The sequence below is a fragment of the Macaca mulatta genome, chromosome 2, assembly GCF_049350105.2.
Source record: "Macaca mulatta isolate MMU2019108-1 chromosome 2, T2T-MMU8v2.0, whole genome shotgun sequence".
NCBI lineage: Eukaryota > Metazoa > Chordata > Mammalia > Primates > Cercopithecidae > Macaca > Macaca mulatta.
In genome coordinates, this window is record NC_133407.1 from 116,179,340 (window position 1) to 116,203,209 (window position 23,870).

A 23,870-nucleotide genomic window follows, 5' to 3' on the forward strand; every position below is an offset into this window, starting at 1 on the left:
TGGGGTGGACTTTAAAAGGAAGTCAGAGGAATTCAATTTTGAAGCTCTAAGCTTAGAGGATCTCTTCAATAAACAGGACAGGATGAAATTAGTCCTTGTTGTGGCAATTTCAAGAGCTTAACAGTTCAGTCAAGGCCCTGACCTGGACCAGGAGGCACTCACCCTATTTCCATCTGGGTTTCAGCACACTAAGCCCAATTATCATTAGATTTTTCTGTATGAAGCTGCAAATGCTCTCAGATGGGAGTAAATCTAGGGCAGATTTTTATAAGATTTTCAAAGAGGAGAAAAAGTTTTTAACTAAATTTTGCCAGTGAAGTAAAAGAAGGGCAAGCGGTTCATTCTTTCAATGCCTGTAATTCTGATACTTGGCAGCGTTGAGTGAGACATACCCAGAATGTGGAAATCTAGTTGTATATAAGAAATTGCTCTAATTTAATAACTGAAATTTACTGTTTTAGTACTCATATTACTAGTAGTATCCTTTCTCCATTTGTATCATTTATTCCTTAGGAAAAGGATGTGTAATTGATTTCCAGCCTCGAAGCAAGCAAAACTTCTATTACTAGAGTCACTTATGACCTTCTTTGAAAAAATCCAGTTTCATCTTTCGTTTACATTTTTCCAGATCCTTATAGTGCCTTACAGACTGAGAGCCACTGGCCCATTGATTTTAATCTGGCTGCCAGAAAAAACTCAGAGCCAACTTCATACTCTTTTATAATAATAACTGTATTAGCTTGGGCAGCTGGTATGTTTGCTTTATCTTTTTCCAATATGGAGGCTGAGCCTTATATCCATGACTTCTGAAAGTTTAAAATACTTTCTGAAATGAGACAAACTCTATAACCAAAACATAACCATGACAGAGCCCTATTTGATACTTCTGGCTACTGTTTTCTTTCTTTTTTTTTTTTTTTTGAGACGGAGTCTCGCTCTATCCCCCAGGCTGGAATGCAGTGGCACGATGTAGGCTCATTGCAAGATCCGCCTCCCGTGTTCACAGCATTCTCCTGTCTCAGCATCCAGAGTAGCTGGGACTACAGGTGCCCACCACCATGCCCGGCTAATTTTTTGTATTTTTAGAAGAGACGGGGTTTCACCGTGTTAGACAGGATGGTCTCGATCTCCTAACCTCGTGATCTGCCTGCCTCGGTCTCCCAAAGTGCTGGGATTACAGGCATGAGCCACTGTGCCCAGCTCTGGCTACTGTTTTCAACGCCACTTTACTTTTCAGATTTTTCTTAGAATTTCTCAATGTCTTTTCCTCCTCCTTCAAACCATTAACTGTGAATAGTTTCTTTATCCTTCCCCATTTTTGGAAAGGTGCATATAATTAAATCCCAGGTCTTGTAACTGGCATAATCATTCTCCTTTTTAAAATCAACACCTTTAAGCATATTAAAGTATAAAATACATTTTAAAAGAATTCAAAACCAGGACTGTTCATCATTGTGCATTCAAGGGGCCATAATACTTAAGGGGAGCCAGGTGTGGTAGCTCCTGTCTGTAATCCCAGCACTTTGAGAGGTTGAAGTGGGAGGGTTGCTTGAGCCCAGGAGTTTGAGACCAGCCTGGGCAACATAGTGAGACACCACCTCTTTAAAAGGTGGTGTCTCACTATGTGTCACAACTTAGCCAGGCATGGTGGCACATGCCTGTGATCCTAGCTACACATTAAGCTGAGGTGGGAGGATTGTTTGAACCCAGAAGGTCATGGCTACAGTGAGCCATGATGGTGCCACTGCACTCCAGCCTTGGCAACAGAGTAAAACTGTCTCAAAAAAGACAAAAAGGCCAGGAATGGTGGCTCACACATGTAATCCCAGCACTGTGAGAGGCCAAGGCAGGTGGATCACCTGAGGTCAGAAGCTCGAGACCAGCCTGGCCAACATGGCAAATCCTGTCTCTACTAAAAATACAAAAATTAGCTGGATATGATGGCATGCGCCTGTAATCCCAGCTACTTAGAAGGCTGAGGTAGGGGAATCACTTGAACCCAGGAAGTGGAGGTTGCAGTGAGTCAAGATCACACCACTGTACTCTAGCCTGGGAGACAGAGTGAGACTCCATCTCAAAAAAAAAAAAAAAAAAGACAAAAAAATACTTAGGAGGACAACAATTCAGATCATAGAAACTGTTGTAATAAGTATACTACAATTTTAGAATTTCATAGGAAATGGGACATAAAGGGTCCTGTGCTAGCAAAATAAGTATATTACAACAATTTTCCAATTGATGCAAGTCAACTGTCTTGAGAAATGGCTGTTTTTTCTAATTGGCACAAAGTTTATGCGCTAGCAGAGGCTCTACTCTGAATTCCTGATGTGAGATGGCAAATGTGACTTTCCAGGATCACCATCAACACTATCCTGTGGAACCCAACCCAACCTGAAACACCTAAATCAATCACTTGTTCTCCCCCTGGCTGATCAGCAATTTCTAGAAGACTTCTGCAGCCCTTCTACATCCTATTTTCCTTTTAATATTTTGTGCCACAATGTTAGTCCTTGGCTCTCATACTTTGTGGCTGACCACTCTGTCAAATACCCTTATCAATATTCTTCCTCTAAAGCTACTATTACTACATATACTAATATTTACAAATACACACACACAATTCCTATATGCATTTGTAAATTATAGCTACTAATACTTCTACCAAATGCTAAACACTATGTACTCTCATTTAATCTTCAAATTCAGAATCAAGTGCTATTATTACCCAAACTATGCAGACGTAAAAACTGAGGCTTAGAGACAGCAAATGAATGCCTAAGGCCATTAAAGTAACTAACCAGAACAGACATTTGAATCAGCTGATAATCACCATGCTGCTTTTATGACCCTTCCTTTCCCAAAAGTTGGCGCGGCCCTGCGCAGTGATGCATGCCTATAGTCCCAGCTACTCAGGAGGCTAAGGTGGGAGGATCACTTGAGCCCAGGAGTTTGAGGCTGCAATATGCCACGATCACACCTGTGAATAGCCACCGCACTCCAGTCTGGGCAACAGAGCAAGACCCTGTTTCCTAAAAAAAACCAGTTGTTACTTACCAATGGCCTCTCTAATCAAAGTCAACCTTGTTTACAGGCTTTAAGGTGTCCCAGCATTTAGCTTCCAAGCCTTAAGAGCTTCAGTTTTGCTTACTAGTAAGCTAAGTAAACCCAAAGGTTCTTTCTTTTACAAGGCTTGTTATATTTCACCTTCAAGTCTTCAAGAAATAAAACCTCTTCATTCATCTTTTCCAATGAGTATTCCCAGACAAGTAACATCTGACTAAAAACAAAACCAAAATCTACCAAGTCCTGATGTCAATAGGTGCTACTTCAAGAAAATAATCAGCTACATTTACTGAGTACTCATTGCATCCAGACCCAGTTCTAAGAGCTTTAAACATATTAACTAACTGGGTACTCACAGCCATCCCATGAAGGTACTGTCATTAACTTGTTTTACAGATAAAGTTGAAATGAGGCTTAGATCACACAGCTAATAAGAATAGTTGGGATTGGAACTTAGGCAGTCAGGCTCTAGAACTCAGGGTTATAATACTACCCAATGATGTCCCCCATTTGTATTTCCACTACCACCTAGTTTTAATGCCATACATTATGAATGATATGAAAGAAGACAATCATGGTCTTTTTCTTAAATTTACCATTTAATTAAGAAAATTTTCTTTCGGAAAATATTAGGAAGATGACAATGATAACATAGCAATTTTACTGAGTGGAATACATACGGTAGTAACATGTGGGTAAGCTCAAGACACTGAACTTTCAAGGGAAAGTACAGTGGGAAAATAATCTTTCCTAAAGCTATCTGGACAATCATGCAACGATCCTACACAACTGCTTACTAGTGTACCTTATGCAATTATTTTACTACCTTGCTTCCAAATGACTTCATTTGTTTTCAACCTGCCTCTTTCCTTGGCCTATATGTTCCTGGCAGGTAAAAGAGATGACTAAACATTCTCCTTTACGAACTGTAAGAGCAGAGTTTAGTGTTCTATAAGCAACTGATATTCTGTGAACGTCAGATGGCAAATGTGAAAACAAAGCACTACACAAGGGGCTGTTTTGAAATCATAAGTAACATGCAAAAGAATGTTTTTTATAAAAGACATGAACAAGATCAGAGACTGAGGAAATGTATTCATGCTCAAGAAGCACTGACCCAACGCATAGATGTCCACATGCACTAATGTCACTGGATTATGAAGCTGATTTTGATCCCTCCACCACCCTCAATCTGTAAAAGGCATCCCTGAAAGGGAATCAGCACCTGCCAGTCCTGCACCAGCACTGCCACCTTCTACCTTTTGCTACAGAAACACAGCCACAATGATTGGTGAGGGGGCTTTCTGTCCCTGGCAAAGCTAGCAACAAATTAAGGCTACTCCTGAACTAGGTTAATTCTGAATTTATTTTGCTAACAAGATTTTTTAAACTGTACTGCTTTCTTTATTCATAAAATAAACTGGCACCCCAATAAAGACTTTTTTCACATGCTTAAGGCTTCACTTTTCACCTAATCACTACTGATCATGCCACAGAAGGTACACTTTAAAAGAATGTTTATGCATAAAAAAGGACTGCACACCTGGAGAGCCTCCTGAGACCCAACATCTCACTGTCATGAGTGTTCCTGGGAAAGCAGAAACAAACATTACATGTAAAGAGAAACAAAACAAGCAACATTGGAGGGTCATGTATAAACCATGTATGGTTGAAGAAAAAGATTATTCAGTCCAAAGATAATATTTGAAACATTTCAACAAGGAAGACAGATGTTGGCAGAAAGAATGCACCCCCAGAATGAAGAGAATATACCCACAATCAATTTTTCTCACAATTCTTTGGTATTAAAAAAAGGCGAAGGCAGAATCACAGCAGCACTTAGAAGTCAAGTGGTACTTGGAAAACTCAGCCCTGACTTCTGTGGCCAAGATTAGCTTAATCTTCTAGGCTACTGTCTGCCTGACTTCTGAAGAAATCTCTTATTACCAAAACCTCTCAATATAACTCTGATCGTGTTATTTCCTTTTTCATAGTCCAAAGTGTAAGACTGAATTCTTTCAATCTTTTAACGTCCACTCATGTCTATATTTCAAATTCAGATTCTTTTATTACCGTAGTGGATGATCTATATGGTTCTTTTGTGTTTTTCACTTCATTTGTACAAAACAATTCCTAGGAAACCTGATCATAAATAGACTTTTTGTCTGAAGTAAGATTTATTTTATTTTATTTTATTTTAAGAACATAATGCTTAACTGTCTTTTTACAGGAGGTTTTAGGGCAAAACCTTTTTTTTTTTTTTTTTGAGACGGAGTTTTGCTCTTGTCGCCCAGGCTGGAGTGCAGTGGCACAATGTCGGCTCACTGCAACCTCCACTTCCCAGGTTCAAGTGATTCTCCTGCCTCAGCCTCCCGAGTAGCTGGGATTACAGGTGCCTACTACCACGCCTGGCTAATTTTTTGTATTTTTAGTAGAGACGAGGTTTCACCACGTTGTCCAGGCTGGTCTTGAACTCCTGACCTCAAGTGATCCATCTGCCTCGGACTTCCAAAGTGCTGGGATTACAGGTGTGTGCCACAGCGCCTGGCCAAAAACTTTCTTTTAACTTATTTGGGTGTCCCACAGACTACTAGCCACAGAGATAAGTAATTTTTTAGTATCTGGCCTGGGCTAATGCTTCGTTGGAACTGTTTTCTTAATACTCAGCTAATTTAAGATCTTTCTTTTCATCCAGTGTTGGCACAAATTGTACCATCACTTTTGCCTCCATTACCTTCTTTTGCCTGAGAAGTTTTTATCTTTGATAGGTGACTGATCTGGAAAACACAGGTGATGCTGTAGTAGAGTTACATAATTACACTCAAAGTTGTTCTTGACTTGATGTCTTTGATCTGGTTTCACACTTTTCCTCCGCTGTCCCTGGTATAACAAGGAATTAAGAACTTGGAAGGATGAAATTCATAGGCCAGTAATGGAGGAGACGCACATCTCAGGGTATACCAATCAATTTAGTTACTATGGTAAAGCTTAAAAAATTCTCCAAAATGCTATCTATAAATAGGAAAGCAGGACAGCTTCTCTTTTCTAAACTACTTTTTAAATTCTTCTTAGTGGATCTCTTAATTCATGTACAGACTGTGTCAACAGTTACTAAAGACTTCATTCAACTTTGAATCTGCCAAGCCTTGCTACTAGTGATTAGCTTATTCCTTATTGAAGGTATCTTCCCTGGATTGACTATTGCTGCAAAGATGGTGAGGCAGTCACGATTAAAGGAGAATACAGTGTTCCACAACGATCAGGCGAGAGAAACTGTATGGCGAGAGATAGTCTTGCAAAATTCCTTATAGGATCCCAGCTTCGGAATCTCACAGTAAGATCCCCTTCCACAAAACCCGTGAGGAGAAAAGGTTAGGGAACTTGAGAGAAAGGTTAGATAGGAAAAAAACCCAAAAATCTAGCTCAACATTTTATGAGCTATAAGAAGTTATGATTTGTTATTTTATAATCTGACATTCTTATAATGGCAAATAAAGATGAGGTGAACAAGGACAAACAAAGGGTAGGACCAATGGCTTACGTCACTGCAGTGGTAGTATCAAATTTCTGCTTACCTTTCCTAATTCAAATTGCATCTTTGTAATTCACCATGTAGAAATTACCCAAGTTAGATTTAAGTGGCATTCTTAAAAAAAAAAAAAAACCTAGACGGCAAAAAGAATAACACGTTTTGCCAAGCTACATATGTAGTAGTCATTTTCATCTGGGTCATCTAAAAGTAACATGGCACTTTTACAAAAAAAAACTAACCATCCAATTGCAAATGAATTTTAAAAGACAACACATTACCATATATTTAAAGCTTACAACTTGATAGTTTAAAAAAATATATATTTTCTTCACCTATCTAAATCAAAATAAATAGTAACTGAGATGTCCCCAGCTATAAGAAGAATATATACCTTTTTCTTTTGGCACTACCGGTATCAGAGGTGGCTGAAGAGATCATGCTGTCTCCGTCCTCAATATCGTCTCTCCTGGCAAGCTCTTTCTTCTTTGCCTAAAACAGAGCAGATGTCAGGAGTCGAGCTCACGCTGCCAAACACTCCTCTGAATATATGAATGTTAAAGAGCTAGACATATCGGATTCACTCAGAAAAATACAATCACATGCAGGATGTACAAAATGAAAGAGTCACTAAACATTTTCAATAACTAATTTTAACAAAAGCCTGCATGACAAAAAGAGTAGGCTAAAAAACAGATCTACAGGGTTGAGGAGTCAATACCAGCCAAAGCATTTATGACTATAATGGGTGCTAACTGGTTAAAAGCACCGAGGCAAGTTGTAGAAGCATCCTGCTCTGGTCCTATTTAAGCAAAACCAACTCAAAGAGGGCCTTTGGTACTTCTGACTTCTTTTTTTTGTTTGTTTTTGTTTTTGTTTTTAGACGGAGTCTTGCTTTGTCGCCAGGTTGGAGTGCAGTGGCACCATCCCCATTCACCACAACCTCCATTTCCCGGGTTCAAGCAATCCTCATGCCTCAGCCTCCAGAGTAGCTGGGATAACAGACACACGCCACTACCGCTGGGCTAATTTTTGTATTTTTTGTAGAGACGGGGTTTCATCATGTTGGCCAGGCTGATCTCGAACTCCTGACGTCTCGTGATCCACCCGCCTCGGCCTCCCAAAGTGCTGGGATTACAGGCGTGAGCCACCTCGCCCGGCCAGTACTTCTGACTTCTAAGGGGCAGTGTGGCTAAGAATAAAGTTTAACGCAAGAAGTGAAAGAAGATCTACTTTTCAACACATGCATTTTTAAAGGCCTTCTGCCAAACAGAGCTGAAAGTCCAAGCACAGCAGGCTTAGGGAATGTACAGAGTACCAAAAAGGTAACACCTGAAACTCTTAGCACTAAGGTTCAGTGTTAATCATATAAAATGAAGATTCTATGGGTGATCTAAAATTGCCTTTGTTGCTTCCTTGTTCAGAGATTTGCCTTTCCAGAAAGATTCTACCAAAAACTGTCAGATAGACCCAATTTGTATTTCATATCTACCTTTTCATCTCAAAACCTGTAGATGAATCATGACCTGAGACATCCTTCCAAGGGTTCTCAGAAAGGATCTGATAAATTTACAGACAATATACAAAGATTAATTTGCTTTCAGATGTCCTTTCTCATAGAATCAGTCCTACCTTAACAAAGTCTAGAACCACAGGAATAAAATCTAAATGATGGAATATCATCTGTGATTGGTGGGTGACTTCATGAGAATCCCAAAATTACTGTACAGGCACCAATCCCTGCTTCCTCCAATCAGAAAGCTAACCCCATCTCAACTATTATTTCTCCTCTATATAGCCATGACAACTCCAAAAAAATATTCAGCAGTACTTGTGGATGAAATACATAATAAATACATATTATAATATGTAAGTATAACATATAAACTCTCTCTATATGTGTGTGTGTGTGTATATATATATATATATATTTTGTTTGTTTGTTTGAGACAGGGTCTCACTCGGTTACCCAAGCTGGAGTGCAGTGGCACAATCTCGGCTCACTGCAACCTCCACCTCCCAGGCTCAAGAAATCTTCCCACCGCAGCCTCCTGAGTAGCTGGGACTACAGGCATGTGCCATCAGGACTGGCTAATTTTTGCAGTTTTTGTAGAGATGGGGTCTCGTTATGCTGCCCAGGCTGGTCTTGAACTCCTGAGCTCAAGTGATTCTTCCAACTTGGCCTCCCAAAGTGCTGGGATTACAGATGTGAGCCACCGCACCCAGCCAAATGATGTAATATTACTGCTAAGGGTGGGGGGGATCACACATCTTACTAGAACACACTCAAAACATGCAAAATTATTTTAATCATATATACAACAAACTCAGCAAAAACAACAAATCAAACCTGCATAACTTGCTGCAATTTTAGAACTCGCTTGTAGATGGCTGAATTGGGCACATTATAGCGTTTGGCATTTTCAAACATCAAATTCAGATCACACTCCAAATGATCTAAAGTTTCATATTCTTGATTCTTCAGTTTTGTTCTGTGAAAGACAAAGACATTGTTAGAATTTTCTGTCATGAAAATTATGAAACATTCTTCCTGAAAGTCCAATGCAAAATCTTAAAAGCACTGGATGGTATCTTCACTGGTAATACTGATTAGGAACTTAAAATGAATTTTGAGATACAAAGTAAGGAGGCAAAAGCACCATTACATTAAGATAATACGACAGTTTACTTGAAAATCCAAAAGAATAAACAAAACACTGTAAGAAATAATAAGAGGACCTAGTAAAGTGGTCAATTACAAACCAAATATTCTACTTGGAAAAAACCCTAATGGAAAAATCCTGATAATAGTTAATAAGTGAACCTTATGAAGGTACGAAAAATAGGGAGGTTTTAAGTGACCTCAATGAAGAATCACTGTGATCTACCCCCTTTCTGAAAACAAAAGACCATTCCAGTTCTTAAGAGTTAAAGAGACAGTACTGACAGTGCAAAATATTTATAAACAATAAAGAGTGGTCTTACGATGGTAAAAGAGAGACAGATATGTCAGAGTCCATTCACTTCTACTCTTCCAATATAAACACATAACAAATAACAGCTTAAAGTTGGGATTTTTGGCCGGGCGCGGTGGCTCAAGCCTGTAATCCCAGCACTTTGGGAGGCAAGGACGGGCGGATCACGAGGTCAGGAGATCGAGACCATCTTGGCTAACATGGTGAAACCCCGTCTCTACTAAAAATACAAAAAACTAGCCGGGCGAGGTGGCGGGCGCCTGTAGTCCCAGCTACTTGGGAGGCTGAGGCAGGAGAATGGCGTGAACCCGGGAGGCGGAGCTTGCAGTGAGCTGAGATCTGGCCACTGCACTCCTGGGCGACAGAGCAAGACTCCGTCTCAAAAAAAAAAAAAAAAAAAAAAAAAAAAAAAGTTGGGATTTTTACTTAAAAGTCTTAAGATTTCAAGTATCTCCCTTAAACACAATCATTATTATTGTATCTACTATCATAAAGCCCTTATGTACTTTGTACAAAGTAGAGTCACTATTTGCTGTAACACTATATGGATTTAGACAGGACAGACTTTAAATCTTTTGACTGTAGCATTCGCATGTTAACCACCAAAATCACAAAGATAGTTAACAATAACATGTATAAACAGCTTCACAGAATAAATACATTTTCTTTTAGAATGGCATCTGCACAGACGGGCGCGGTGGCTCACGCCTGTAATCCCAGCACTTTGGGAGGCCAAGGCAGGCGGATCACGAGGTCAGGAGATGGAGATCATCCTGGCTAACACGGTGGAACCCCGTCTCTACTAAAAAATACAAAAAATTAGCCATGTGTTGTGGCAGGCGCCTGTAGTCCCAGCTACTCTGGAGGCTGAGGCAGGAGAATGGCGTGAACCTGGGAGGCAGAGCTTGCAGTGAGGAGAGATCACGCCACTGTGCTCCAGCCTGGGCAACAGAGCCAGATTCCGTCTCCAAAAAAAAAAAACAAAGCAAAAAAAAAAAAAAAAAAAAAATAGAATGGCATCTGCATGTCAAGTTTTATTTAAAATTTACCAAAATCATATTCAGATTCTGTGTTGTGCTCCAACAGATGAATATTAGAGAACATCTCTGTGATGAAGCAAATAACAACTAAGAACAAATTCAGCTCAGTACCAGGTTGTGTAGCTAGCACCTAGAGTTCAAATTACAGCCTCAGACTTATTCCCGTCAACTCAAAGGGTGGAGTGCTAGATGTTCTCAACACCCTCAAATAGACAGAAAACCCAAACTTGCAAATGACAACGAATAATAAACCTGCAGATATTTATCAGATTACTATTAATCAAGGGTAGTAGGGGAGGAAAAAGAAAAAAAAAATAGGGGGGACAAATCCCAGTACAGCAGAAGGTAGCATATGGAGTACACACTATCTAGTTCTTGCTTACTCTTCCATTTTTGTTGCTTTTGGGGAAACTCAACTATCTTCCTTCTGCCAACAGATCTTCCTAGGGGTACACTGTACAATATAGTAGCCACTAGCCATGTGTGGCTATTTAAATTAAAATTAAATAAAACTTAAAATCTAATTCCTTAATTGCACTAGCCACATTTCAAGTGCTCAATAGCCACATGTGACTACTGTCTATCACACTGGAATATTGACAATAAACATTTTCATCATTGCAGAAAGTTCTGTTGAATAGCACTGCCCCTAGACTTCCCTGTTGCTCTGCAGACCACAATGCAAGGGATCGTAGGCACAGTAAGGCTCCTGTCAGGCACCACTGGCTCACAATCCTCGGAAGGCAGCAATATCAGACATAATAGTTGACCCTTCAGAACTTTAATGTGCTGGGCTTCAATAACTTCCCTATTCCTTACTCTCCCCTGTGTGCCACACAATTGTCATAAATTAGAAAGCGGAGGGGAGATATTACTGACTTAAAGCAAAGTTTATATTAGAAAATTTCAACTTGGAAGAAGGCTATGTTGGCAGGGGACTGAGCTGGCTAAGAATTTATCTACTTTCGAACTAAGCTACTGTAATAAGACTATTAAATAATTTAAAAAAAAAAAAGAATGAAGGAGAAAAGAAACCAAGAACAAAAATTGTTCATAAATTTGAACAGGGAACAACTTAACATCTGCAAGACTATCACTACCTTTTCTCAAGGCAAAGAATATAAAAGACATATTTCTAGGCTATTTCCCTAATGAATGTCAGTCTTAATTTCCATGTTATTTTAATAAGACCAAATAAACTAATTTTCTGTATCCTACTTGTATACAGGACCTCCAAAGTCTGGATTAAATAAAAGGACCGTAAATCCTACTGATCAAGGCCAGGCGTGGTGACTCATGCCTGTAATCCCAGCACTTTGGGAGGTCAAGGCGGGCAGACCGTTTGAGCTCAGGAGTTTGAGGCCAGCCTGGGCAACATGGCAAAACCCTATCTCTATTTAAAAAAAAAAAAAAAAAAAATATATATATATATATATATAATCTTACTGATCAAATGGTGAAAACAAAAGTTACAAATGCAAAAGCATGAAACATACTTTGCTAGCCAGCCTTATTTCCTAGAATCCAGCAAGCACAAGAATTTTAATCCCTACTATTTGGAAGCTTAATTATCTGCCGTGAAGCCAACTTACTGTTACTTAGCTAAGGTAGTTTTATCTGCTTCTTGACTCTATCTGGGTATTTTGCTATAAAGCATCATATTTTATAATATTACTTCTTCCTTTTTGTTGAGACAGGGTCTTACTCTGTTACCCAAGCTGGAGTGCAGTGGCATGATCTTGGCTCACTGCAACCTCCATCTCCCATGTTCAAGCGATCCTCCCGTGTCAGCCTCCCAAAGTGCTGGGATTCCAGATGTGAGCCACCTCCCCTGGCCAACTTTTGATATTTTTTAGTTTATTTTTAATTTAAATAAACAAGAAGGCACAGCGGAACCAATTAAACTGTTTTTCTGTTCTTTTTTTTTTTTTTTTTTTTTTGAGACGGAGTCTCGCTCTGTCGCCCAGGCTGGAGTGCAGTGGCCGGATCTCGGCTCACTACAAGCTCCACCTCCCGGGTTTACGCCATTCTCCTGCCTCAGCCTCCCGAGTAGCTGGGACTACAGGCGCCTGCCACCTCGCCCGGCTAGTTTTTTTTTTTGTATTTTTTAGTAGAGACGGGGTTTCACCGTGTTAGCCAGGATGGTCTCGATCTCCTGACCTTGTGATCCGCCCGTCTCGGCCTCCCAAAGTGCTGGGATTACAGGCTTGAGCCACCGCGCCCGGCCATTTTTCTGTTCTTTATACCAAAAAGTCTAAGAATTTTTATTGATTTCCTGAAAACAATAAATATCTTCGAAAATTTATAACGTAAGAAAGGAGCTTGGAAGGTACAGGTAATATCAAAATTCACAGAGATTGATTAAAAGATGGAAGGCAAACCAAGTGATTTTGAACACATTCATTTGATTCCAACTTAAGATTTTTGGTTAACTTTTCTTAAAGATATTTATTCCTTTGAATGTTTTGAATTTTTATGATTCTTTGGGAATGGTCACCTGTTCTGCTTTTTACAGAAACAGAAATTTTAGCTATTGTGAATGCTGCTGCTGTGAACATAGGTTTACAAATCCCTCTTTGAGACCCTGCTTTCATTTCTTTGGGGTACATATGCAAAATGGAATTTCTTAATCACATGGTAATTCTATGTTTAATTTTTTGAGGAACTGCCACACTGTTTTCCACAGTGTCTATACCATTTTGCATTCCCACTATCTGCACAGAGGTTCCAATTTCTCCTCATACACACCAATAATAATAATAATAATAATAATAATTTTTTTAAAGTAACCATAATAATAATAATAATTTTTTTAAAGTAACCATCCTAATGAGTGTGAAGCGGTGTCACACAACAGTTTTGAACTGCATTTCCCTAATAACTAGTGATGCTGAGCATCTTTTCATGTGCTTATTAGCCAGTTGTATATTTTCTCTGGAGAAAGGTCCACTCAAGTCCTTTGCCCATTTCTGAATTGGGTTGTTTTTTTGTGGTTGAGACATCCTACTATTTTTAATGATAGTATTGTGATTTAAGTATTCTGTCTGGTAGCCCAATGATCACTTTAACATTTTCTAAACAGAAAAAGAGAACAAGATGAATCATCTTTCTGGTATGGTTTCAGTTAATGAATTCTCCAGGAACTGACTATGCTTATCCTGGGGTTTCAACTACAGATACAGAACTTAAATACAGACTGTCATAATTAAAATATTAATAAAAGATGTAGGCTGAAAGATTTTTGTACTTTGTTCAGTTATAAGATAATGAACAGTTAAGGCTGGGTGCAGAGGCTCACGCCTGTAATCCTAGCACTTTGGGAGGCCGAGGTGGGTAGATCATGAGGTCAGGAGATCGAGACCATCCTGGTCAAAGTGGTGAAATCCAGTCTCAAATAAAAATACAAAAATTAACTTGGCATGGTGGTGTGCACCTGTAGTCCCAGCTACTCAGGAGGCTGAGGCAAGAGAATCACCTGAACCCAGGAGGTGGAGGTTGCAGTGAGCCGAGATCGTGCCACTGCACTCCAGTCTGGCGACAGAGTGAGACTCTGTCTTCAAAAAAAAAAAGGTAATGAACAATTAAAATTTGAGGTTAAAGAGAAAAAAACAACAACACTATTTTTACCTTTAATATCCTTATCCATTTTAGGAAGGAATACATTATGTGCAGGCTCAACCACAACAAAATAAAATTATACTGAATAATGCAGAAGACATCTTACCGGATCTGTTGTAGTGATATAGGCATTTTAATTTGCTGGTAATAATCAGGGTATTTTTTCTTTGAAGGCAAATGGAAAAAAGGTTCAGCTATTAGCTGCCCTTGGTTATTCCGACAACTCCTAACTGTGTCATAAAGCTGATAAAAAGGATTTGAAACATCCATAAAGGAAGTGATGCTTTCTGCTTCTGACTCTCCCTCTTCATAACGTGCAGCTGGAAACACAAAAAAAGTATTTATAAAGGGAAGAATGAGATGAAGAAAGAACCACACTTTAAAGTTCATTTAACAACCTTCCAGACTGAACTAAATACATTCGAAAATTATTACTATTATTTTTGAGATAGGGTCTGGCTTTGTCACCCAGGCTGGAGTGCAAGGGCACGATCTTGGCTCACTGCAGCCTCTGCCTCTGGGACTCAAGCAATTCTCCCAGATCAGTCTCCCGAGTAGCCAAGACGACAGGCGCACACTACCACACCCAGCTAATTTTTGGATTTTTCAGTAGAGATGAGGTTTCGTCATGTTGCCCAGGCTGGTCTCAAGCTCCTGAGCTCAGGCGATCTGCCAGCCTCAGCCTCCTAAAGTGCTGGGATTACAGGTGTGAGCCGCCACGTCTGGCCCTTTTAAAAAAAAATTCTAAGATAAAGGAAATAATTACTTAAAAAAAAAAAGTCTCTAAGGCTTGGGCGTGATGGCTCACGCCTGTAATCTCAGCACTTTGAGAGGCCAAGGAGGGTGAATCACAAGGTCAGGAGTTCGAGACCAGCCTGACCAACACGGTGAACCCCGTCTCTACTAAAAATACAAAAATTAGCTGGGCATGGTAGCATGCGCTTGTAATCCCAGCTACTCAGGAGGCTGAGGCAGGAGAATTGCTTGAACCCAGGAGGCAGAGGTTGCAGTGAGCAGAGATCACACCACTATACTCTAGCCTGGGTGACAGAGCAAGATTCTGTCTAAAAAACAAACACATACAAAAAAACTCTCTAATGTTTATTAAAGATAAGGCTAAAAATGCTTAACATAATTGCAAGTTTAGAGAAATATTACATAGAAATAGAATATTAAATAGTAAAAGTACACTAGTTTTAAAGGTTGCAAAACAGTTTCTTTTTGAAATGTGCTTTCTTCAGAGACTGTCTGCTATACCTGGCCAAAAGGAGCAAGTAACCATTCACAGATCCCAGAATTAAAACAGTAACATGAAGTTTAGGATAGTATAAATTTAGATTAGGCTGATTCTTTTTTATTTATTTATTTATTCACTTACTTATTTTTTTTGAGATGGGGGTCTTACTCTGTCACCAGGCTGGAGTGCAGTGGCGTGATCTCGGCTCACTGCAACTTCTGCCTTCTGAGTTCAAATGATTCTCCTGTCTCAGCCTCCCGAGTAGCTGGGACTACAGGTGTGTGCCACTATGCTAGGCTAATTTATTTATTTATTTTGTATTTTTAGTAGAGATGGGGTTTCACCATGTTAGCCAGGATGGTCTCGACCTCCTGACCTTGTGATCCACCCACCTCGGCCTCCCAAAGTGCTGGGATTACAGGCATGAGCCACTGCACCCGGCCTAGATTGGGCTGATTCTATCAGACATAATTTAGCCTTAAGTCTCTGTGACTTTGCCCACTGATTTAAAACATCCCTGAGGAGTATTCCCTTGCTGAGGGAATTTTTAGGTAGAAGGAAATCATAAAAACACCAAAGCAAACAAAACGTAATTCGTTTTATAAAAATAAAAAATATGTTGCTCATTTCCCCAAACTCCTAAACAGTGTATAAGAACCATAATTTAAATTTTTCTTGATGGATCAGAATAAACATATAGTTGCTATGTACTCCCAGGTAAGAACAATAATCATTTATTAAGAATTTAGGCTAGGCGTGGTGACTCACGCCTGTAATCCCAGCACTTTGGGAGGCCGAGGTGGGCAAATCATGAGGTCAGTAGTTCAAGACCAGCCTAGACAACATGGTGAAACCTCGTCTCTACTAAAAATATAAAAAATTAGCCGGGTGTGGTGGCAGGTGACTATAATCCCAGCTACTCGGGAGGCTGAGGCAGGAGAATCACTTGAAACTGGAAGATGGAGATTGTAGTAAGCAGGGATCGCGTCACTGCACTCCAGTGACTCACGCTTGTAATCCTGCCTGGGCAACAGAGTGAGACTCTGCCTCAAAAAAAAAAAAAAAATTTAATTATGTGGTTTTTTTTTTTGTTTGTTTGAGACAGAGTCTCGCTCTGTTGCCCAGGCTGGAATGCAGTGGCGCGATCTCGGCTCACTGAAAGCTCCGCCTCCTGGGTTCAGGCCATTCTCCTGCCTCAGCCTCCCAATTAGCTGGGACTACAGGAGCCCGCCACCACGCCCAGCTAATTTTTTGCATTTTTTAGTAGAGACGGGGTTTCACTGTGTTAGCCAGGATGGTCTCGATCTCCTGACCTCGTGATCTGCCCGTCTCGGCCTCCCAAAGTGCTGGGATTACAGGCATGAGCCACCAAGCCCGGCCAATTATGTGTTAAGAGCTTGATAAGTACCAGCCTCAGGTAATCCTAAAACCACCACACAAGATGGGTATCATTTCTTTTTCAAATGGGAAAACTGAGCATATGAGTTTAATTACTTGCACAAGTTCACTCACCACATAAAAGCAGTTGAAGGGGATTAGGAACCAGAGTCATGGAGCTAGAAGCAGGTAAGAATTTGAAACTAGTCTTTTCTGACTCTACTACCTCTGATCTCTCCCCTAAAGAGCCTGCAGTTGGAATGACACCTAGATATATATTTTGTTGCTACTGTAAGTGGCATCTTTTAAAAAAACTGTCAACTGTAATCCTTATACATTTTTTCTGATTCTTACACCTTCATTGCTGTCACTGTAGGCTGGCTAGTACTGTGACTAACAAAGGTAACAGTATTACCTTGTTTCTGTTGGTAAGGGAAATGCTGTTACCTTTTCTCCATTAAAAATGGAGATACCCTTGGTGGGCACAGTGGCTTACATCTGTAATCCCGACAATTTGAGAGGTGGAGGTGGGTAGATAGCCTGGGCTCAGGAGTTTGAGGCCAGTATGGGCAAAATGATGAAACCTCATCTCTACCACAAATATAAAAAATTTGCTGGATGTGGCGGCACGTGCCTGTGGTCCCAGCTACACCAGAGGCTGATGTGGGAAGACTGCTTGAGCCTGGGGGGTGGAGGTTGCAGTGAGCTGAGATCACGCCACTGCACTCCAGCCTGGGTGACACAGTGAGACCCAGTCTCAAGAAAAAAGGAGGCTGGGCACAGTAGTTCATGCTTGTAATCCCAGTACTTTGGTAGGCCGAGGCAGGCAGATCATTTGAGGCCAGGAGTTCGAGATCAGCCTGGCCAACATGGCGAAACCATGTCTCTACTAAAAATACAAAAAAAAAAAAAAAAAAAAAAATTAGCCGGGTGTGGTGACAGGCACCTATAATCCCAGCTACTCGGAGGCTGAGGCAGGAGAATCACTTGAACCCGGGAGGCGGAGGCTGCAGTGAGCAGAGATCACGCCATTGCACTCCAGCCTGGGCAACAACAGCGAAACTCCGTCTCAAGAGAAAAAAAAAGGAGATACTCTGTCAATATCCCCCTCTCTTACTAGTTAGCAAATAATTTTTATCTTGAATGGGAACTGAAACAGTTATCAATGCATCTGCTGAGCAAATCATGATTTTACTCTTATAATTTGTTACTGTGGTAAATATTACTTTTTTTATATTTTCTAATCCTAAACCCAACTATGTCATTATATACTATCTTTTATACACACTGCTAGACAATGTGCTTATATTTTGTTCGGCTTTGATATCTAGGTTATATTAGATTCACAGGTTATGTTAGAGTCACAGAATGAACTGCGGAGCTCTTTTTCTATTCTCTGCATGAGTTTATTTAAAATTCTATTCCTTAAATGTTTGGCCTGGTGTTTTCTACTGGGAAGATTGTATTTTATTCTTTTTTTTTTTTTTTTTTTTGAGACGAAGTCTCGCTCTGTCACCAAGGCTGGGGTGCAATGGCATGATCTCATCTCACCGCAACCTCCACCTCCTGGGTTCAAGCAATTCTCCTGCCTCAGCCTCCCGAGTAGCTGGGATTACAGGCGTGCACCACCACGTCTGGCTAATTTTTCTGTTTTGAGTAGAGACGGGGTTTCACCATATTGGTCAGGCTGGTCTCAAATTCCTGACCTCATATTCTCTCTTTAAGAGACAAAGTCTCACTCTGTTGCCAAGGCTAGAGTGTAGTGGCATAATCATAGCTTATGGCAAACTTGAACTCGTGGGTTCAGGCAATCCTCCTGCCTTAGCCTACCAAGTAGGTAAGACTACAGACATGCACCACATCACACCCAGCTAATTTTTCTTTTTCTTTTTGTAGAGGTGAGGTCTCGCTATGTTGCCCAGGCTGGTCTTGAACTCCTGGACTCAAGTGACCCTCCTGCCTCTGCCTTCCAAAATGTTGGCATTATAGGTGTGAGTCAGCCTTTTTATCCTTGAATCCGTTTTAGGCACTTATTTTCTAGAAATCTGTTCATCTAAATTTTTAAATATATCTTCATAACTGTATTCACACCTTTTACCTTTTTTTTTTTTTTTTTTTGAGGGGGGACAAAGTTTTGCTCTTGTTGCCCAGGATGAAGTGCAATGACACAATCTCGGCTGACAGCAACTTCCACCTCCTGGGTTCAGGTGATTCTCCTGCCTCAGCCTCCCAAGTAGCTAGGATTACAGGCATGTGCCACCACGCCCAGCTAATTTTGCATTTGTAATAGAGACGGGGAAAGTTTCTCCATGTTGGCCAGGCTGGTCTTGAAACTCCCAACCAATCTCAAATGATCCCCCCACCTCAGGCTCCAAAAGTGCTGGAATTACAGGTGTGAGCCATCAAGCCCAGCCTTATTCACACAGTCTTTTTTAAAACTCTGTATGCTCTCCTCCCCGCCAATATTGTTTATTTATGCCTTCTTGATAATCTCACCTCAGACTTGTTTATTTCATTAAGGCTTTTAACAGAATAACTCTTGACTTTATTGATCTTTCCTGTTATAGGTTTCCTTTCTTTTCATTTTTTTGGAGACACAGCTGGAGTGCAGTGGTGGGATCACGACTCAATGCAGCCACCTCAACCTCCCAGGCTCAAGTGATCCTCTCATCTCAGCCTCTGGAGTAGCTACACATGGCTAATTTTTAAATTTTTCTGGTAGAATTAGCCAGGTGTGGAGGCAAGTACCTGTGGTCCCAGCTACTAGCGAGGCCGAGGTGGGAGGATTGCTTAAGCCCAGAGGTAGAGGTTGCAGGGAGCCAAGATCACATCACTGCCCCAGCCTGGGTGACAGAGGGAGACCCTGTCTTAAAAAAAAAAAAAATTTTTTTGGCCAGGCGCGGTGGCTCAAGCCTGTAATCCCAGCACTTTGGGAGGCCGAGATGGGCAGATCACGAGGTCAGGAGATCGAGACCATCCTGGCTAACATGGTGAAACCCTGTCTCTACTAAAAAATACAAAAAACTAGCCGGGCGAGGTGGCGGGCGCCTGTAGTCCCAGCTACTCAGGAGGCTGAGGCAGGAGAATGGTGTAAACCTAGGAGGCAGAGCTTGCAGTGAGGTGAGATCCGGCCACTGCACTCCAGCCTGGGCGACAGAGCGAGACTCCGTCTCAAAAAAAAAATTTTTTTTTGTAGAGGCAGGGTGTTTCTATGTTGAGCAGGCTGGTCTCAAACTTCTGGACTCAACTGACGCTCCTGCCTCAGCCTCTAAAAGTGCTGGCATAACAGGCGTGAGCCAGTGCACCAGCCTGCGTTGTTTTAAGCCACTAAGTTTGTGGCACAGTGTCAGCAGCAATAGGAAACAAATACTTACATGAAGAAGTGTGTTCAAATCTTTATCTTCATTGATTTTCTGTTAAGCTCTTGAGAGAAGAGGGCTCCCAGACTAAGGGAAGTGTTTTAAATTTCTCTGTAAAGTTTCATCTGCTTGTTTTACATATTTTGAGCTCTTCTACAATTTAATTTGCTGACGAAATTAACCTTCTATCATCATTAGGTAATCCTTTTTATCTGTGTAATGATCTCTATTTGAAAGTCCATCTTATCAAAAGTCAGTGTAGCTACTCTGGTTATTATTTACCTGGTGTATCTTTCAGCCACCCTTTTCTTTTTTTCAAGACAAAAGCCCAATTTTATTATTTTTATTTTTTATTGATTTATTTTCTGAGACAGGGTCTCACTCTGTTGCCCAGGCTGGAGTGGAGTGGTGTGATCACTTCAGCCTCGACCTCCCTGGGCTCAGGATCCTCCCATCTCAGCTTCCCAAGTAGCTGGGACTACAGGCATGCACCAACACGCCTGAATAAATTTTGTATTTTTTGTAGAGACAGCGTTTTGCCATGTTGCCCAGGTTGTTCTTGAACTTCCGGGCTCAAGCAATCCTCCTACCTAGGCCTCCCAAAGTGCTGGGATTATGGGTGTGAGCCACCACACCTGGCCTTATCCATCCTTCTAGATTCAACTTTCTTATGTTTTTATATTTGATGTGTCTCTTGTAACCAGCCATATAACCTTTTTTTTTCCCGAGACAGAGTTGTATTGTAAACAGAGTGCCTCTGTTGCCCAGGCTGGAGTACAGTGGTGTGATCTCGGCTCATTGCAGCCTCCACTTCCTCAGTTCACTGCAGCCTCCATTTCCTCGGTTCAAGTGAATCTCTTAAGCCTTCAGAGTAGCTGAGACTACAGGGGCGCACCACCATGCCCAGCCAATTTTTGTATTTTTAGTAGAGACAGGGTTTCACCATGTTGGCCAGGCTGGTCTTGAACTCCTGACCTCAAGTGATCCACCCACCTCAGCCTCCCAAAGTGCTGAGATCACAAGTATGAGCCACTGTTCCCGGTCGTGTGTCACTTTTATAATCAGCAAAAAAGAATGCTAACAACAAGATAATATTTTTTCAATTTCTGATAAGACCAGGCACAATTTAAATAAAGAAATACTTAATTCTGTAGATCAATGCTTCAAAAAAGTAAAATTATACATAATAGTCTATAGTGATTATGAAATTTCTATAGGAGATTTAGTTAAAAACAAGATACAACTGTAGAAGTCTGTTGTGTAACATTCAATAATAAAATTGAGGCCAGGCGTGGTGTAATCCCAGCACGCTGGGAGGCCGAGGCAGGCGGATCACAAGGGCAGGAGTTCAAGACCAGCTTAGCCAATATAGTAAAACCCAGTCTCTATTTAAAACACAAAAATTAGCCAGGCATGGTGGCACATGTCTCTAGCCCCGGCTACTCAGGAGGCTGAGGCAGAAGAACTGCTTGAACCCGGGAGGCGGACATTGCAGTGAGCTAAGGTCATGCCACTGCACTTCAGCCTGGGCAACAGAGTGAGACTCCGTCTCAAAAAAAAGAAAAGGATATACCAGAATAAGTTAATGAAACAAATTTTATCTTTACACATAAAACATCTATAGTAAAGGGGAAAATAATATACCAAACTTAAGAGAAAGACAAGCTGAGAAGAAATTAGAGCATACTGAAAATATAAGCTAAAGCCTGAAAATCTAAGATGAATGTGGATTTCTGAGATTTTCTGATGCTTTTACTAGTACTCACTATTTATCATTACAGGTTTTAAACCGGGATCTGCTAAAAGTTATCAATTATTTTTGCAAAAGTATTATTTACCGAAATACAAATTTTAAGACAAGACAAAGCATTAACCTTTTGGTAAGTCTGACAACCAGAGTACAATCAAATACAACAAAATCTCAAACCAGCAAACTCTAGGCCAGAACAAAATCACTGCAATTTCATTGAGCCAGAAGGATCCACTAAGAAGGCATTTCACTAGTCAAACCTAATGCCTACCAGCTAAAGCAGCATCTTCTTCACTTTCTGAGCCATACTGAAGTGCCATTGTAATTGCTGATAAACGACCTCCTTGTACTGCTCTTTTATTGCTACAAAAAAAAAAAAAAAAGCAATTAGAAGACAAGGAAGGATGTTATAATAATTAGGTTACTTAACAGGGAACAGGAACTGTTAACAAAGTGTTAAGATAAAAGAAAAATAATTTCTATTCAATTGCCTCCTTAGTTTATCTCTGTACTTAATGGTTCTCAAAATCAATCTCAGCCAAGAAAACTATTTTTTCCTCTTAGAAAAGAGGGAGTGGAAAATAAGGACTCAGTCACAGTTGCTGATAATTCTAAGACGTTCATATTTTACAATACAAATTCTATTATGAGGTTGGGCATGGTTGCTCACACCTGTAATCCCAGCACTTTGGGAGGCTGAGGCGGGTGGATCACCTGAGGTCAGGAGTTTGAGACCAGCCTGGCCAACATGGTGAAACCCCGTCTCTACTAAAAATACAAAAAATTAGCCAGGTGAGGTAGTAGGCTCCTATAATCCCAGCTATTCAGGAGGCTGAGGCAGGAGAATCACTTGAATCTGGGAGGCAGAGGTTGCAGAGATTGTGCCACTGCACTCCAGCCTGGGCAACGACAGCAAAACTTCGTCTCAAAAAAAATCCCAAAAACCAAACAAACCAACCAAAAAAAAAAAAACCCAAATTATATTATGAATTTTAAAAACCTATTAGTATTTAACCTCACATTTTATTGGTAGCTAACATTAAACACTGCCTGAGCAACAATGCTTAAGCATCGTCTGAGAGGTGGCGTAAGGCCTACTTTAGTAATTCAATCTTTTTTTTTTTTTTTTTGATATGGAGTTTTCCTCTGTTGCCCTGGCTGGAGTGCTGTGGCATCTCGGCTCACTGCAAACTCCACCTCCCAAGCAAATGATTCTCCTGCCTCAGCCTCCCAAGTAGCTGGGATTACAGGCACCCGCCACCACACCCAGCTAATTTGTGTAGTTTTTAGTAGAGATGGAGTTTCACCATGTTGGCCAGACTGGTCTCGAACACCTGACCTCAAGTGATCCACACGCCTCAGCCACCCAAAGTGCTGGGATTACAGGGCCACCGCGCCCACCCTAGTAACTCAACCTTTTAAATAAACCATTTGACAACAGATTTTCGTAACAACCAAACTATACCCAAAAATATTCCTTCAAGATAGCCACTGGGCAAATACTAGTATGCCTATCTTTAAAAGCACAGGTCAACTCTCAGACTAAACACTCTTTTTCTCACCGGTAATACTTGCTAGTGGGATTTCTCTCTTCACCAAGGCTGCCTTTACTGTGTGAAGGACCTGTCAGTCTGGCTGCAGCCAAATTGGATGGAGTCCTATCCAGAGATAAGATAAAAAGCTTAGAAACTTGGTAGCTGAAATTAGAGTGCTGGGTAAACAAACACACACACAACCATTTTCTTCTCTTCTAAATAGAAATGCTAAAATACTTCTGAACTTCTACTATGCAGCAGATTCTGCTTCAGGCCCTGGGGACTCTGCAGGGAAGAACAGACCATGGCTGGTCTTAGGGGAGCTTTTGGTCACTGCAGTGACCAGAGGACCAGTACTGAAACAATGTCAAGGCTAGAGGAAAGCTT

General features: G+C 40.7%; 1 protein-coding gene and 1 long non-coding RNA gene across 51 annotated transcripts in view; one reads left to right on the forward strand and one right to left on the reverse strand.

Moving 5' to 3' along the window:
* PBRM1 (polybromo 1) overlaps positions 1-23,870 on the reverse strand; it is a 150,135-nt gene that overhangs the window by 84,130 nt on the left and 42,135 nt on the right. For 32 of the 50 annotated variants that reach the window (XM_077993056.1, XM_077993042.1, XM_077993037.1 and 29 more), the window contains 5 exons: positions 23,511-23,606; positions 22,220-22,311; positions 14,332-14,545; positions 8,943-9,084; positions 6,987-7,084 (listed from right to left, as the gene is read on the reverse strand). In XM_077993056.1, the coding sequence (XP_077849182.1) occupies positions 6,987-7,084; positions 8,943-9,084; positions 14,332-14,545; positions 22,220-22,311; positions 23,511-23,606 (642 nt within the window). Of the gene's footprint in view, positions 1-4,606; positions 4,652-6,986; positions 7,085-8,942; positions 9,085-14,331; positions 14,546-22,219; positions 22,312-23,510; positions 23,607-23,870 lie in introns of all 50 variants that reach the window. The other 18 variants (XM_015130740.3, XM_077993033.1, XM_015130737.3 and 15 more) reach the window with 2 other exon arrangements.
* LOC144339230 (uncharacterized) overlaps positions 19,413-23,870 on the forward strand; it is an 85,005-nt gene continuing 80,547 nt past the window's right edge. The window contains exons 1-2 of the long non-coding RNA XR_013414023.1: positions 19,413-19,686; positions 20,622-21,220. This is a non-coding gene — a long non-coding RNA (uncharacterized LOC144339230). The remainder of the gene's footprint in view (positions 19,687-20,621; positions 21,221-23,870) is intronic.